The sequence below is a fragment of the Miscanthus floridulus genome, chromosome 18 (genome assembly GCF_019320115.1).
Source record: "Miscanthus floridulus cultivar M001 chromosome 18, ASM1932011v1, whole genome shotgun sequence".
NCBI classification, from domain to species: Eukaryota; Viridiplantae; Streptophyta; class Magnoliopsida; order Poales; family Poaceae; genus Miscanthus; species Miscanthus floridulus.
Window position 1 is genome coordinate 23,487,533 of NC_089597.1, and position 17,546 is coordinate 23,505,078.

The window sequence follows — 17,546 nt, forward strand, 5'->3', positions numbered from 1 at the left end:
GAGAGCAAAGCCTGTATATAAACGGGGCGGGGATGCGGGTATCGGGGACGGGGAATGCTCCCCAGACCCGTCCCCGCCAAACCCGACGGGGGACGTTTTCTCCCCGTTTAGATCCCCGTGGAGGCATATTTGACTCTATCCCCGTCCCCTAATAGGGGAATTCCCCGCGGGGAATCGGGGATCGGGTCTCCGTTGCCATCTTTACCCATGACTCCCCTCTCGATGAGGCGCCATGCCGCCGACATGGACGCGCGCGGCGCAGCTGCTTGGCTTGGCGCCACCCGTGCCGCCGGCAGGCACCAGGTGACGCCAGCGCCTTGCGTCCGCCGCGCTGCCGTCCCAAACCGAACCGACCTCGCTGCCTGGAACGACGCAGACGTGGCGTCTCCGAGACGCCGACTCGCCTGCATGCGTCCGTCTATATAAAGCCAGACATGCCATGACGGGGCACACATCCAAGAACCGACGATCTAGAGCAAGCACAGCACCTGTGCGGGGTCTTCCTGTCTGTCCTGTCCATCGGCACGCACGCACGAGCACAAGCACCGACAAATGAGGCCGTCGATCGTGCTGTTCGGGGACTCCATCACGGAGGAGGCGTTCGGGCAGGGCGGCTGGGGCGCGTCGCTCGCCAACCACTACTCCCGCTCCGCCGACGTCGTGCTGCGCGGCTACAACACGCGCTGGGCAGCACGGGTGGCGCCCCGCGCCGTCGCCAGCATCGCCGGGCCCGTCTCGGCCGTCACCGTCTTCTTCGGCGCAAACGACGCCGCGCTGCCCGACCGCGCCTGCGCGCTCCAGCACGTGCCCCTCGCCGAGTACAAGGACAACCTCCGCGCCATCTGCGCGCTCCTCAAGGTCAAACCAGTTCAGTTCAGTCCGTGGGCACGCACGCGACCTGCATTTCGCGGCGACGGCACGGCACTGACTTAGCTCATCCTCTTGCTCTGTTTGTTTTCCAGAAGCGGTGGCCGTCGGTGGTCGTCATCCTCATCACTCCGCCGCCGGTCGACGAGGACGGGCGCCTGCGGTGAGTGATCGATCGCGATGTTCTTTCGTTCGCACGCTGCGCGCCGCGCACCGCGCACCGCGGCAATCGATCGGCATTCTTCGATCCTGATGGAACGGAACATGGGGAATGCAGGTACCCGTACGCGCACGACTTCTCCGGCCTGCCGGAGCGCACCAACGCGGCGGCGGGGTTGTACGCGCGGGCGTGCCTGGAGGTGGCGCGGCAGTGCGGGCTCAGGGACATCGACATCTGGTCCAGGATGCAGAGGTTCCCCGGCTGGGAGAAGTCGTTCCTCAGGTACGCCGCACGCTACGCACTCTGTCCTGCTGCCCGCTGCAGACTCCAGACGGAGATAGTAGTGGAAGAACTCAAATGGAAATTTGCCATTTCTTGCGTGCTTGGGAAGGGACGGGCTGCACCTGACGCCGCGCGGCAACCGGGTGCTGTTCGAGGAGGTGGTGTTCGCGCTAAAGGACGCCAACCTCAGCCTGGAGGCGCTGCCCGCCGACCTGCCGCTCTTCGGCGACATGGACCCCGACAACCCGGTCAAGTCGTTCGAGGACCACGAGTGAAGGCCCATGCATGATGGCAAGACGACGACGACGGCTTCAATTCAAGTCTGGGAACTCTCTAATGTTATTTTAACTAAAAAAAATGGGAACTCTGCCTCCTTCTGTCGATGGAAGGTTCTGGATGGATTTTTTTTAATGGAAGCATAATTCATGCAGTAGTGTTTTAGTCTGTTGTAGTATAAGTTTGTTTCAGGTCCATTCTTTTACCCAAAAAATTTCAATAATAATATATACAAGCGGGTTTGTTTGTCTTATCAGTAGTATGTTGTAATAATGCTTTGTTTCATTGTTTCGTGTGCCCCGTAATTTTATTGGATGAACTTTGTCAGTATCTGTCAAATTAATTTTCTTCTGCCTCTTGGTGAGAAATGAAATTATGAATGTTTTTTTTTCCATTTTTATTTTAAAACTGTCTCTCTGTGGATAAGGAAGACTGGTGGCCTTACTTCCTGTCCTGGGCCTCTGAGCCAGCAGGCCCATCCCATCCACCATTCTCATTTTCTCAAAGAGTCACGTGCTCATTCACATCATGCGGCCGTGAGGGGAGAAAAATCGATCACCAATTTTTTTTTTTAAATAACGAGATTTCTATTCATCTGCCGGCTGTTTTTCTTTTCTGTCATCGGTCGTTTTTTTTTTCTGTTTGTGTCACGGGCTGGCTTTTCTTCATGGGCTTGCGTCCTTCAGCCCAGTTGTTATTTGGGTAGGTGCTCGTGTTAACGGGAAGGCGGAAGGACTCCGTCATGTTTCAATCCGGAATCCGCATCCAATTATTTTTTTCGAAATCTACGCCTGTACTGTTTCGTTTTGACTAGGGTCTGTTTAGTTGCCAAAAAATTTTGCATACTATCCGTCACATCGAATCTTGCGGTATATGTATGATGAAAAATAAAACTAATTGCACAGTTGGGTGAAAAATCGCGAGACGAAACTTTTGAACCTAATTAGTCTATAATTAGACAATAATTATCAAATATAAACGAAAATACTACGGTAGCCAAAAATCCAAAATTTTTTTGATCTAAACGGGGCCTGACTCTGTTTCTCTTGTGTGTTCCTGTTCATCTTCCAGAAGCGGGCGATGCGATCCTTGTTGGTAGCAGCGGGAGCGCCTCTGCTCTAGCACCTCTCCCCTGTGGTACTTGTCGATTCGTCGCCTCCTTCAAACCGTTCGGTGGAAGAGCCCGTTCGCGGTGGGAGCGTCTCTCTATATTCTTTTTGGTTGCTGTGGATTCGTCTCCTCCTCCAAACCTTCCGGTGTAAGAGCTCGTTGGTGTTGTTTTTGCGGCGGCGAAGGTACTCTTCCCTTACCCCTAATCCTTTTTTAGTTTCATTGTCCTTTGTTGGATTCTGTGTGTTATCTGAATGGATTGTGTTTTCATTTTCTCCATATGCAGACATCGCTGCCTTCATTTTGTTTTTTCAGTGCTCTATTGTTTAGGCAGTTGATTCTGCAAGCGATTCGCCAGATTCTGCAGGTATTTTCAACACTATCTCATGCCTTCTTTAATCTCTCCTGAATCATGCAGAACATCTCATGGTCAGATCCCTAATTTGTGTGTTGTGTTAAAATGTTTATTATGATCCGTTGTGTGGTTAGTTTGATGGTTATTATTAATTTTTGTTTATTTTGGGGCTGTAAGATCTGGGTTTCCTAGATATGCTCAAATATTATCTCCAGTCATATGCTTTTGCAAATGGCTGCTTCATGAGTATTGTGTCGTTTTCAGTAGCAGTGGCATTTTCTTAGTAAGTATTGTAACTAGCTGCAGTTTATTAGGCTGTGTTTAGTTGGGTGAAGTTTGGGATTTTGGCTACCGTAGCACTTTCGTTTTTATTTGGCAATTAGTATTCAATCATGGACTAATTAGGCTCAAAACGTTCGTCTCGTGATTTTCAACCAAACTGTGCAATTAGTTTTTTTTTCGTCTACATTTAATGCTCTATATACGTATTGTAAGATTCAATGTGATAGCTACTGTAGCACTTTTTGGAAAAAAATTTTGGAACTAAACAAGGCTGGGCCATGTTTAGGTGGGCGAAATTTGGGAATTTGGCTACTGTAGCACTTTCGTTTTTATTTGGCAATTAATATTCAATCATGGACTAATTAGGCTCAAAACGTTCGTCTCGCGATTTCCAACAAAACTGTGCAATTAGTTTTTTTTTTCGTCTACATTTAATACTCCATACACGTATCGCAAGATTCGATGTGATGGCTACTGTAGCATTTTTTGGGAAAAGTTTTTAGAACAGCCAGTATTGCAACTAGCTGCAGTTCGACACTAGTAGCAGTGGCAGTTTCTTGCGAACCGAGACAAGCAAGCAGGCAGCGAGCTACAATAGGTGCATGCATGAGGTGAGATTAAGAAGACATCCTGCCGACCAGTCCTGGAACCAGATCTTATTTTGTGTCTGGTACTCTTATGAGCGTGACAACAACGGCAGCGACACATCCGATGCTAGCTACTAGTAGGAGCCTTTAACTCTAGAACGAACAATATCAACATTACAAAAGGCTAATAATTCTGGTACTAGTGTTCTCCTAGGAATGGTCAGCATGCATACATGAGTACGTGATACATGTGTGCAAATCCATGAACGAAGACTGCTGCCTGTAATCCATGAACCCTAATAACCACCATTCATTGACAAATTATTTCATTAACTTTAGTGTCATTAATTTTATATTCATTTTAAGTTTTAATCGATTTCTTAGTTTTTTAGTTTAGTTTATCAGCTAGAGTTCAGGTTTCAGAGTTTCTAGACTTTAGTTTCAGGTTCATTGATATGTTGAGTTTTTTTCAGTTTCAGTAACACTGTTTGATGCTTTCAGTTTTAAAACTTCAGTTGTTTCAGATTTAGTATGTTTGTTTAGTGCTTTCGGTTTTAAAACTTCAGTTTTTTAGTATGTGTGAAGTTCAGACTTGGTTTCTCCAAGATACCTGTGTCGCTCCAGTAGCATGTCATTGTGCTTTCCCTATTGGCCAGCTACTTGGTTTCTTTGCTAATTAGCAGCTCGAGCTTGGAATTTATTTCAGCATCACATCAGTTTAGTGCTTTCAGTTTCACATATCTGCCACAATATAAGCAAATATGTTGAGTTTCAGAGTCACACAAGGTTTGGGGGGTTCAGTTTTGCATGTTGCATGCAGTAAGAGCTCTTGAAAATTTAGTTACAGTAAACCTACCTTTCAGTTTCAATTATATTATGACTGTGCACATATGTGCCACCATTTAAGCAGATATGTTGAGTTCCAGTTCCAGTTTCAGTAACTCAAGGTTTGGGGGTTACAGTTATGCATGTTGCATGCAGTAAATAAATTTTAGAGCTCCTGAGTTACAGTTAACCAGTACGCTAAAACTAAATTGTAATGCTTTGAATTCCTATTTGAATGGAAGAAGGCTGCAGCAGGGGCCGAATAGTAAATGATGATGGGCCGAATAGTAATTTTCTGAAGACAACTATTGGGCTTGTAGCTGAAAATTGCAGTGCTTGTCTACTTCTGTTGTAAAACTATGGGCTGCTATTTTCTGTTATCTATAAATTTTGGTGTATGTATGAATAGCTTCATAAAGTTGACGACTCTGTTTATTATAGGACATGTTAAGCTCAGAACCTTACCCTTTTCTGAAACTCAAGTTACCTGAAGCTGTCTGAAAAGTAATTTATTTTGCAACTGAAGCTATAGACGGCTGATATGGCTTTGTAGCTCCGAAGTTGTTGTTTGTGTAGATGTTCATGTACACTGATTGGCTTTTTGTATCTTTGAAGCTGTAGCTTTTGTCAGAGATCAACTACATCAACATGGTGATGTCCAGGTATTTAATTATCCTGCTGAGAAAAACAGTAGTAATTATTTTCCTTCATGCAACTGATTATGTATTTTCATTTATTAAAGGTCCTATGTGATAATACAACCAAGCATATTAAAGTGTCTATCTAAATACTGAATTTTCCTGAAACCTTTTAAGCTGAGTTTGTCATGGTAAACTGTATGGCAAGGTAATTTTCGGTTTAGAAAATTACTAGGCTTTTGAATTGTCTTAATGCAGCATTGTTTTTAGGCAACTAGTGTATTTTACATACTCAGGCTGGTATTGGCTTGCTGCTACTTTCGGGAAGAAAGTCAGGCTGCAATTTCCTTTCTGAATTTTCCTATTCTGCTTGCCTCTCTTTTAGTTATGCAGCTTGTTTCATATCTCCATCTGTTATGCAGGTACCCAAATAGCAGTAGCAGCAAGCTAGCAACCAGCACGGTATAACAAGTGCTGGTCATCAGGTTTGCTTTGGAAAACTAGCAGCTCGTAATTATCTTTGCTAACTCCTCAATGCTTAATTTATGATTGCTGGGATGTGCTTCTTTAATTATTAGTAGTGCTATGGTAACTGCAACTGCTAGTCTGTCCTCCCTTTGCCTACACTAAATTTAGTTGTGCTAGCAAGTATCAATTTGTGATTCTTTACTCTATTTTTAGAAAAAAAAAAGGAACACAAAGTGTGATTCTTCTTTTTACAAAGAGAAAATGCATGCACGAGAAACTTGGAGGGTGTATCTTCAGAAGAGATCAGGCTGACAACAGCCTAGTAAGCTGTGAATCTTGAATCTGATGTTTTTTTAGAATCTATTTTAAGTTAAAGTTCAGGTCAGGTATGTAGAATGTAGGTTCAGTTCAGTTTAGTATCCTGCAGTAGAGTTTCAGTGAGCTCAATCGCATCGTGATTCAGGTACTAAATTTCAGTTTCTTCGTGCAGTAGAAGTCCATGTCTCTATCTTGTCTAGCTGTGGCTTGTTTTGTTCAGAAACAGCTGTAGCTTGAGTGCTTTATTCATTGAGTACAACTAGCTGCACTTCATTGGGTTTATAGTTGCTTTATTTATTTGCAACTCAGTTTACAGTGGTTCATTGAGTTTCAGAAATTTTGGGGTAGTAACTAGTTGAGTTTAGTGTGGTTTCATTTCCTGTGCAATGTCATTTTCATGATACAACAATCTACCTTTATAATTTGTTCCACGCTTAGCTGTTGTGTTTTTTTATAGTGGTTTGTTTCTTCTATTAGTCTTTTTTTAGCTTGAACTGCATGGATGCTTGGCCCGTTGGTGGATGGTTAGCTGTAGGTTAGTTTCATATCAATGTTTGAATGGTTGGTAATTGAGCCTTTCGGTTTTTAATATTTGAGAATGTGTTTGCCAGCATCGACTCTGCAAGCTACGGTCCTTGACAGTGTCCGGAGAGCGGAGAGTGGAGGTCATTCTTCGTCTCCGAAAAGATGGAGCTGCTCTGGGTACTGGACCTGGAGGGTGCATTACCCTACACAAGCCGGAGGTGGTTTCCCGAAGGAACCACCGTCCACGTCGTTCGAAATGTTCCTAGCTGTCGGATCTTTCATTCAACGCTCCAGATTGCTTGAAACGGATTCTTGCCGGCGACCGATTCTCGTGCTTCTGTTAGCTTCTCCCCCTTATCCTCTTCGTCTCCTGCTTCTCGTCTGAATCCGGAGAACCACATATATACTACGGCTTACGCTTCTCGTTCCAGATTCTTCTGCCTCCGTCATCTCTTTCCCCATGGGTCTCTCCCTCTCCGTCCCGACGCGGGCACGGGCGACGGCGTCGGGCGCGGCGACGGCGGCCGCCCTCCTCCTCCTCCGCCGCCCTCCCTCGCCTGCCTCTCACCTCCGTTTCTCCCTCCCCTTCCTCTCTCTCCCCTTCCCTCCCGAGGCAGTGGTGGGCGCGAGGCGGCGTCGGGCGCCAGGTAACGGTGCCCCTGCGGGCGGTGCGCCGGCCCAGCAGGGGCTCGGCGGCCCCCTCCCTCTTCCCCATCCTCCGTGAGTTGGTAAAAAAACGGTCTCCCTCCCGTCCTCCCTCCCGAGCCCGACCTCGACGCCTTCCCGCGACGCCGCGCCTCGCCGCCTCCGACGCCCCCGCCCCCGCCTATGGCCCCAGTGGTGGTCGTCCCCGGCCATGGCGCGGCGCACGCGGCCCCCCTCGAGCCGCCGCGGTGCCTGTCTCCTACCGAAGGTCCTCGTGTCTTACGCTCCACGAAACCCTAGCTCCATTTGTCCAGACCTTTCTCCCTCTCTCGCCCCCGCCTAGGCTCTTCCTCTGCATCCGCGATGCCAGCTTCTCACCATCAGGCCCTTCGCTGCCCACGAGCACCCACCAGGTACGCCTCGCTCTTCTCGTTGCTGCCTGCTGTGCGAATAAGATATATGGGTTACTCTACTTCGTGATTTTTCCCTTCGATTTTGGGTTACGATTCAGATTCATGGATCTGGTGTATGTACATAGAGATTTAACCATTTAGGCCTTCAGATGTGGAGCGCCATGTCCTTATCTACATTTTTTTTTGTTTTCCTTCATTTCCTAATCCTACTCCCATTTTATTTGCCCAGATTTTTCCTGGCTGCGGATGGATGAAACTGAGGTCGGATCTTTGCCTTTCTGATTTGATCATTGAATTGAGGTTACCAGTTCTTTGTTACAAAACAAGTTACTGTCTTAGCTTGCTTTTCTACAAATTGTGCTTTTGGATTCAGCAAGTTGAAAAAGCTTAGGATTGATGTTAGTTAACTGAAATTTGTTATGCAGAGAAGGCAACATGCTTCTTTTTGTTTCTACACTTCGCTCATAAAGGTATGCAGGTAATTGTTTTTTCATGTCTAAGTTTGATTGCAGTAAAGGGATAGAGCTTACATACTCCTCACAATATTCAAGTCCTTTTATGCTCTCAACAATTTAGCTATATCTTACCTGCTGCTAATTGAGGGTACTTTCTGTGCGTAGGTGATTCAAAAGTCTTTTCTCCTTACTTTACCTCCATGCTTGCCTCGGTTTTTCCCTTCCCCAGACCCCACTCATGTGGGAGCCTCCGGCACTGGGTCTACCCCCATATTTACCTCCATGAATATTATCTGAAAGATACCGTGTTTACTCTTTTGTTACGATGAAGGGATTTCATAGCATATTCACTGTTTCCTTACTCGAGGATTAGAAGTAATGATCTATATCAATTGACATTCAGAGATAAGACAGTGTGCACCCATAACTTAATATTTGTAACCATGCAGATGCAAGCTATTTGTACACATAATTGTTTTAACTATTTTCATACAACACTATTTTTTTTTCATAGCTTGTTGTTACATTTAGGTCTGCAAGAGTGTTGATATATTTTGTACAACTTTCTCTACTGTCAATTTGGTTGGGTATATTTTCTCCACAGAAAGAAGATACGACTGTATACAGAAACATTAAACAATTAGTTCTAAAACTGCTCGATCTGGTAAGCACACAAGCATGCCAGTCTTCTCTACGAATGTACATCTACTTCATTATTGAATTCTTTCATGATTCTAGGATAAGGAAACTTCCTTTCTTAGATCTAACCTTTGCTGCTTCGTGAAATAGAAAAGCCATCTCTTCCTCTAATAGTAATTAAACATGTTACTGGTTGTGTTAGTATGGGCCATAATGGGTTCCCTCCTCTGTGACCTCTTTGGTTTCTTCCTCACTTTTTTTATAGCCTCCTGTTCTTGGGTTTTATCCTGCTAACTGATAGTCGAGTTCATCACCTATTTCATCCATTTTTTGTTTTGTGGGATGGAATAGAAATATTCTATATTTTACGATGTTGTGTTGCTGTTACCACGATCTTGGACATTAAATAGGACTCATCTTTGCTCCCTCATTTTCTGCTAAAAAGATGCAGTTCAAGCCATTGTTCTCTCTGCTTTCTGTTCTTTTATGATGTTGTTTCAGATTCAGAGTCTACAGCTTTCACTGCGCCTTTTCTTCCCTTAACCAGGCTCATCTCTTCCTTCCCATTTTCAGAAACGCTCCTATTTCCAGCTGTTGTTTTTACAATATAGTTCCATAGCTATCATTGTTACATTGCAAGTTAGATGGGCCAACATACTATGTATTCTAATATGATTCCATAGCTACCATTGCAAGTTTTGTGGACAACTATGTAATCAGAGGTAAATTAATGAGCCTCCTCATTGTTACATTCCAATATGTTGATGCAATTATGCATTTATATGTGCCCTCTTTAAAATGTAGTTATCGACATCAAATATATCCATCAAGAGGTGACCTATCTGCCTCCTTCTCGGCTTGGTAAGTTCTTCCTTCAGCTATCTGCATTCTGAGTTGCAAATTTAAAAGCCATAGTTATTTTCAGAGCTTATTTAGGCATGTTGAAGCCTACAGGTAAATAGATTTTTAGTTATGTAGAATCATCATGGTCAAGGGCGGGCCTGGTGCAAGCGGTAGAGTCTTACCGTCTGTGACCGGAAGGTCCCGGGTTTGAGTCGCGGTCTCCTTGCATTGCACAGGTGAGGGTAAGGCTTGCCACTGACACCCTTCCCTAGACCCCGCACAAAGCGGGAGCTCTCTGCACTGGGTACGCCCCTTTTAAAATCATCATGGTGTTTGGTGCTTCTTACTGTACTCTTGATGTATAGTGACAGAATTGCATCAGAAATGCTTATGTTAACTAATAAGCGGCTTAGTGCATGAATTCTTGTGAGCATATAAAAAAATAGATTGCCCTACATATCCTACCGTTTCTTGCAATATGTGTTTGTTTTAGCACGCATATTGTTGTTTGTGACTCCAAAAAAATGTAGATGAGGCCCAAGCTTTATCCAATTTGGAGTGTAGAGTTTCCTGGATGACTGACAGTATAACGGCTGCAAAACATACTTCAAAATTTTTTTAGTTCAGCAGCAGCAAACATTGAATACATGATTTAGGTTCATCGTAGTTAGATTAATTGTTATCCTGGCCGAAGTTACATGGAAATTAGACAAAAATGATTTCGGGTTTGTGCATCCGCAAGACAATCCATTCATACATGGAAGAAGCCTTGCAACCAGCACATTTTCTCTGCCTTGAAATCTTCCCTTCCACTACCAACGCATGCTGCCAATGCACTGTCACAGTTAAACACATACCACAGAATGACGACTGGTGGTGTATATCGTGCCTATACACATACCCAGAATGTCCGAGAAGTCTAGGCATCAGGCAAAAGCCGGCACCCGTGCGGCCTCCTCGAGCCACAGCCCAAAATAGGTCACCTTCAAATAAATTCTAATGGACCTAATCACCTAACTCCTGCCTTCATCTTCTATGCATTCATAACAAACGCTAATTAGTAACGTTACAAGCAAAAAACAGATTTAGCGTTTAGTATGGTCATTAACACACCCATGTTTCATCTGTGATTTATTTTGATTAATAAATTTATGCAGTAATATTGTCATCATTTATTCTGCTTCGAATCCACTATTCCAGTTGTTTGGGAAATCAGTACAGCTACATCTTGAAAAGTGGCCCTTCTTAAGTCTGATTGGTGATTGCTATAAATAGTGCCATTTCCCAATCTACCATTGTGATCTAAAGGTTTTTGGCTAATCTAGGATACAAGGGAGGTTCCTTTTTCTGCCATATTTAGCACCCTCGGCATTAGAGTCTCATGGCTTATCCCAACAGAAAAGTGTCAGAATAAGCCACTGTGTAGCCTTGGTGAGTTCTACTCATCCATCTACACACCTATTCGATTTGTAGTGGGAGCCAACAGACCAGGGCAATGTGCACGGATGTGGCTTCCATCTATTCTGATTGGTAATTGAATTGTCAGGTACGGTTGAATTACTTCTGCATATCTGTCTTGATAGTGATTTACTATAGCTTTCAGTTTAATACAACGACATTGGCCAAATCTACTGTATTGGTGGTGTCTGAATATTGGTTCATCCTGTTGGTGTGTCGAACCCAATATTTTTGAGTGATCCACAAATTCTTTGTATGATGTGTAAATTACTATTGCATATGCTACGCTCTTTTGAGAATATGTGGTTCTATTTTGCCAACTTCATATTCTACTATGGGCTAGAGCAAATTTATGCATGCTTACATTCTTCTAAAGACTAATCTGTTTTCTATTATTTAACAGTGAATGTCAGACACACAGTCGACACCTCGGCACATATTGGAGCCTCGAAAGAAATGGTTTGTCATTGATCAATATCTGCTGGATGACCAGGTAGCAAATGATGACCAGGTACGTTCCTTAAATTCTTTATAATCTGTGTTTTCTCTGTGATTATCTAATGATTCTCTTCCATTGGTTTTATTTTGGGTTTCCCTACTCTCCAATTATACTCTACATTTGTATGTAGTCTTGTGCAGAGTACATGTTAGTGAAATTCAGAGTTGTTCCACCAGTAATCGGTACCTGCTAAGCCTCATTGTTGCCACCTGTTTTCATTTCCTATTCCATTTTAGATCTTCATATATTGGATTTGTGCCTAGGCATGAAAGAAAAAAAAAAGAAAGCTCATATTTTGACCTACATGGTTTTTAATGTGGTGCCATTTTTATCTCTATCCAGACTGAAGAACTATGTTTTTCTGTTACCCTCTACTTCATGATGTTATTGCTTGGTTCTCAAAGAGGATTGTAGGTTTTATGCACATATTAATTTTTCCTTCAATGTCAGACCTTATCGCCTTGAAACTTATATAATCCTTATCACCTTCAACTGTCAACCTGTGCCATGACGATAATCTATTACTAAACTTATATAATCCTTATTATTTAGCCTAATCTTAATTCTTATAATGCTCTTGCAATGCATTTATTCAGCATGTATGTTTCACAGCCACTCGACGCGCGCAAGGGCGCGCGCAATCTACTAGTTAGGTGTACAAGATGAAGACTTGGAGCAGATGGTGAAGCGACTGCGTCGCCTCAAATTCCTCTCTGTCTGAGGGTGTGGAGATGTCAGTCGTCTACCGGACTCCCTGGGCAGCCTGAAGCCGCTCCAGACTCTAGATATCAGGGGGACAGCCATATGCAAGCTACCCAAGAGCATCGTCAAGATAAAGAAGCTACAATACATTCGAGCAAGCATGGCTGAAACAAAAAGAAGCCTACCCGTGACCAGCAGAATGTTCTGTTATTGGTTTTTTAGATTTGGACCCACTATGATAACGGGTTTTGGCTTCAGATGTCCTACGGCTCTTTTTAGTTGGCTTCTTTTTTTCCCAGAAGATGTCTTTCGCCGATCGGAAAGATCATTTGTATTTTTTTTTTGTTGTTCGTAATTATTTGTTCCATGTGCACGTGTCCTGTTCTGATTGATTTAAAAAAATCGCCTGCGACACAAACATAAATCGGTCGAATGATACGTAGTCACTTCCAAAAATAATCCACCGTAGAATTAGCAACATGATTACAATAAAGTAGTACGGAGTAAGTAGTATAAATTTTCTGTGCGAGTGTGCGACCCTTCATCAACGGCGAACGATGCGATTTATTTCCGCGCGTACATTATATCACGTATTCATACAAAACTACAAAAACTCACTGATAATTCGAGGTTCTTTTAGACCTCAACCACCGTACGTCGTCATGCACCGACACTGTATCATCCCAGCGTGTTTGGATTGCATCACCGACCCATTCCGGAGCCATCCGAACCACATCCGACCCTACGGACTCGTTTGGATTGAGACACGGAATGGTGTCGTCCGGCACCAAGCGGTTACGATCGTTGTTTAATCCTAGGAACCAACTCGTCCGTAGCGAAACCGAGGGGCCACCTCGTCCGGAGTCAGCCTGATTCAGACGACTACATCCGGCAAAACCAAACAGCCACACTTTTTTTTTTGATATAAATGGTTGGCTTTATTAATTAAGGATACATAGTTACATCATTTATCAGAAAATCAAGAATGAAACTAGAGGATCATCGTCCCAAATACAATTATTCTTAGTTTGCATTGCTCGTCTAGCTAACTCATCGTGCAGCAGCCGAGTTTGCCGAGATTATTACCATGCAAGCAGTTAAAGGCGCGGGAGCGAGGATTTAATGGTGCTGAGGATCGGGCCCGCCGGGGCTCTCCCTCTTGGACTCGGAGTACGACGCGGCGGCGCCAGTGAGCCGCGGCACGCTCACGGCAGTCGTCGTTGTGGCCGCTAGCGTGCTCGCGGCATCGCTCTCCGCCACGAGCATTCTCCGCCCGGTGATCGCCACCACCCCGCCGCGGTGGTCGTCACGCTCGCAGTGGCCGCGCGAGACTACGGTCGTGGACAGGAGGAGCACGGCAAAGAGAAGCACCTTAGCATTCGTGCTGGACGCCATGGGAGCAGCACCTTCGTCTCGCAATCGGCCGTCTTGGTGTCGTCTCGTACGCCGTCGGTCCAGGTCGTCGTGGACTGTGGCACCTTGCTTCGATGGTTGCTTGGTAGAACATTACATGCACGACACAGGTCCAGAATTTATAGGCGGCCCCGAGTGACCGAGCAGTTTGTCGTCGCATTGCGTTGTGCTGGTGGTTTGCTGCTGCATGCAGCGGTGGAGTCCCCCTGTACCGCACTGCGACGATGACGACGATCGATCTCGCAAAAAAGATCTCGACACTTTGCACATCTAACTAGTTTAAACTTTATACCATGTTGCACATCGGTTTTCTACATTTTTCTTGCACACGAGATTGGTCAGTCTTTTATTGATTTTAGGGTCTGTTTGATACAAGAGCTAATTGACCTTAGTGCATTTAACAGGAAAGCTAATAGGTAGCCAAGCTAATTTTTAGTCAAATCTTTAACTAGTTGTTAACCAATTAGCTAGACAACCTTAACTAATTTAAATTAATTTCTAATCTAACTAGTAACTAGCTCTAGCTCAACCAAGCATACCCTTAATTTATATGAGAAAGGGAAGGGCTAGCGCGCGCACGTCCGGCCCTAGGCCCGCGTTCGGACGCTTGCAACTGCTTCGCATCGGACGCCCCCCCCCCCCACCCGCGCGCGCTTGCATCAGATCCCGCGCCAGCGACGAAATCGCGTCCGACCACCCACGACCGATCCCGCGCCAATGACCACGTTCGACCATCCGCAACTCGATCCCCATCCCGGTTGTGCCCCCGGCGTCAAGCCCGCCGCGCTCCTTCCCCCGCCACGCCGCGCTCCTCCCCTCCACGCGGTGCTATCCCCACCGTGCCCCCGTCCTCCACCTCGCTCTGTCTCGGCCGCGCCCCTTCCCTAGTCCTAACATTTCATCTACTCTGCAATATCCGTCCGACCGTTGCAACATATGCAGTATACTATTGAAACATACTTGTATAGTCATTGCAATATCTCAATGAAAACACATGAAACATGCATCTGAAACAACTGAAATATTTGGAACATGCATTTGCATCATACGTCTAAAATAGATGAAACATGTGGAACATACACTTGAAACATACGTGTCGGTGTTTCGAGTTATCACCGATGAGTAAATTTGTATTATTGCGCGTCTGGCTCGGATGGTGTGATTAGAGGACACGAGGTTTATATTGGTTCGGGCAGAAAGTCCCTACGTCCAGTTCGTCACTGCTGCTCGTGTTACTAGCACCAAAAGTTTATAGTAGGGGTTACAAACGGACGAGAGAGAGAAAGGATCCCAAGTATCTGGTGAAAGGAGTGAGTGGGTGTTGAGAGCTCGATCGTTGCTCGGTTGTGCGTTCATGTTGTGCTCTTGTGCGGATCTGTATCGAAATCTTGATGGGTCGATCGGTTCGGCCTCTTCATGGGGCGCCCAGCTTTTCCTTTTATAGGCCAAGGGAAAGCGCGGGTTACAACGGAGGAAAAGAGAATAACCAGAGAGGGAGAAGAAGGTCTTCAGGATAGCCGGGTCCTTCTCCTTCATGCGGGTCCCGCCGACCCTGTAGATGTCAACAGGGATGACTCCACGTCGCGGTCCTGTTCGTCACTAGCGCCATGCGCAGGCATCATCCGCCGGTCATGGCGCTCCACTCCGTTCTGGCGGACATCGTGGTAAACTGACGTGCCTGTCAGTGTTCGTACGAGGGTTAGGCAGAACAACACCGGTACGCCCAATGCTGTTCTTGATGTGAATCCTTAGGTATAGCCCGTCGTGGCCGCGGGTTACATCGGGGCGTGTCGGTCTCTTCCCTGGTGTCAGAGTTTTGACCCAGGCCTATACGTTTGGACCTGAATGGTTGGCGACGGTATGGGTCCCCGTCGGGCGAGACAGAGCCTGCACCCAAGGGGTCTGGTGAGGCAAAGCCCACAGTCTTAGGGTCGGGCGAGGCGAAGATCGTGGCCTCGGGGTCAGGCAAGGTGGAGCCCGCCCCCGGAGGTCGGGCAAGGCAGAGATCGTGGCCTCAGGGTCACGCGAGGCGGAGCCTGCCCCCGGAGGTCATGCAAGGCGAAAATCGCGGTCTCAGGGTCAGGCGAGGTGGAGCCCGCCCCGGAGGTCGGACGGAGCTGTAGGCGCGCTCTTGACTGCTCGGTTGAATCAATGTTGATGACCATTAGCTCCTCCTCTTTGGGTACCCTAGTATTGGTCCCCGACAGTGGCCCTCGAGCCTGCGGAGGAGTAGAATACTCATTCGGAGGCTTTTTTCAAAACAGAAGGACTCTAAGGGTCTTGCCTTTTCTTGTCGCCCATGGCGTGTCCTGGGGACGGCGATTCCCTTTCGTGGTGATCAGGCCTCTCGGGGGTATAGTCGTGAGATTTGGTGGGTTGGAAAAGGTCTTTCCTTATTTCGACCCCTACGGGGGTCTGTCGTTCCACGACCGTGTATTCGGTCTCCTTGCGGGTCCAACTTTCCTTGAGCCCCTGCATGTAGCAGGGGTCCGGTCGAGGGTTCATGATCGTCTTCCCTCAAGCGTTTTTTCCGATAAAAACGGAGGGGCTGAGCCATGCCATGATTTTCTTCTATGGACGAGCCATGGTGCTTGGTGAGTTGTTAACGGGCTAGTCCGAGTGGGGCCCCTGCATCCCATTCGTGGGGGTCCGGCCTGGGTCAGCTGGTGTCCGACTCTAGATTCTCAGCGGTCAATCCATATAGTTCTCAGATCCGTTCGATCGGTCCCGAGGGCTCTCTGCCTTTCTTCGAGGAAAAACCAAGGATCATATCCGTCTGAGGCTCAAACGTGGGCCGGGACACCCGTGATGCTCGTGCGCCCGGGTACTGGCTGCTAGTGGGCCCATCCCTTTCCACCCCTCAGTCTAAAAGTGCCTGGAGCTATTATCAAAACCGTCGGTGGGCCAACCTTCAAACTCCTAGGCTTAGACAGGCCGTAGGAGCATTTTTAGCTCCGTATCCCTCTTACCTGTGATGGGTCGTGGCCCGTTCGGCGAGGCGAAATGTTCGGCATGTTTTTCGAGGGGACGGCCATAGGTTGCGTGCGTAGGCCCCTTGACAAGACATGGTGACAGGTTGTGGTAGGCGCGGAGATCTAGGCGGGCGGTTGGTTTCCTCGCACCCGTCGCCCCTATAAAACCAAAGGGTTAGCCCTCTGGGTTTCATACGCATGCCTACATCCTAGCCTCTGTAGCCACGCCACCACCACCAACGCTTAGGTTTCCTGCCTCCGCACCTTCGCCACCGTTGAGCTCGCATCCATCTGCTCCCACCTCCAATGGATCCGTGGTGCCATTCTGACATCACCTTCCAACGCATAGAGGGCCTCATCCGTCGTGGTCTTCTCTACGCATGGACCTCGGCCGAGGAGTGGTTGCTGCCCAGTGACGAGGGTTCGCCATCAGCACCCAACGGCTACGTGGTGTCGTTCGCCCACTTCCACGAGCGTGGGCTTGCGACCCCCGCCCACAAATTCCTCTGGGGGCTGATGCACTTCTACAAGATTAAGCTGCAGCATTTCAATCCCAACGGGATCCAGCACATGGCGGCGTTTGTCGTGCTGTGTGAAGGATTCCAGGGGATCATCCCCCACTTTGACTTATGGAGGTATTTCTTCGTCGTTAGCCTCTAGAGGAAGAGGGAGAAGGGCTACAGGCAGGAGCTGCACAAGCCGATGGGGTGCGCCGGCATCCAACTTTGGAACAATCGGGTCAGCGAGTACCCGTCCATGCGGCTCTCGACGTCCAACAAGGGGTGGCACTCGCAGTGGTTCTACCTTAATAATG

The 17,546-nt window shown here is 46.8% G+C and overlaps 2 protein-coding genes across 2 annotated transcripts; both read left to right on the forward strand.

Annotated features, from left to right (window-relative positions):
* Nucleotides 1-531: 531 nt before the first annotated feature.
* On the forward strand, nt 532-1,584 carry LOC136524001 (GDSL esterase/lipase At5g45920-like). The gene is made up of 4 exons (XM_066517494.1): nt 532-858; nt 963-1,030; nt 1,145-1,309; nt 1,419-1,584. The coding sequence occupies exons 1-4, from the start codon at nt 553-555 to the stop codon at nt 1,582-1,584; spliced, it is 705 nt and encodes a 234-aa protein (XP_066373591.1). The 5' UTR covers nt 532-552.
* Nucleotides 1,585-6,949: 5,365 nt separating this feature from the next.
* LOC136523483 (uncharacterized) lies at nt 6,950-12,703 on the forward strand. The gene is made up of 9 exons (XM_066517152.1): nt 6,950-6,961; nt 7,038-7,751; nt 7,981-8,077; nt 8,177-8,229; nt 8,738-9,567; nt 9,650-9,706; nt 11,014-11,234; nt 11,550-11,657; nt 12,258-12,703. Exons 1-5 carry the CDS (start codon nt 6,950-6,952, stop codon nt 8,840-8,842), a joined length of 981 nt encoding a protein of 326 aa, XP_066373249.1. The 3' UTR covers nt 8,843-9,567; nt 9,650-9,706; nt 11,014-11,234; nt 11,550-11,657; nt 12,258-12,703.
* The last annotated feature ends 4,843 nt before the right edge of the window (nt 12,704-17,546 follow it).

Bases quoted from the DNA above. Each gene is read 5' to 3' on its own strand.
- LOC136524001 (XM_066517494.1), top strand. From the start codon at position 553: ATGAGGCCGTCGATCGTGCTGTTCGGGGACTCCATCACGGAGGAGGCG. The intron at 1,031-1,144 runs GTGAGTGATCGA...TGGGGAATGCAG, and splicing joins GACGAGGACGGGCGCCTGCG to GTACCCGTACGCGCACGACT. The intron at 1,310-1,418 runs GTACGCCGCACG...GTGCTTGGGAAG, and splicing joins TGGGAGAAGTCGTTCCTCAG to GGACGGGCTGCACCTGACGC.
- LOC136523483 (XM_066517152.1), top strand. The intron at 7,752-7,980 runs GTACGCCTCGCT...TTATTTGCCCAG, and splicing joins TGCCCACGAGCACCCACCAG to ATTTTTCCTGGCTGCGGATG. The intron at 8,230-8,737 runs GTAATTGTTTTT...TGTTACATTTAG, and splicing joins TCGCTCATAAAGGTATGCAG to GTCTGCAAGAGTGTTGATAT.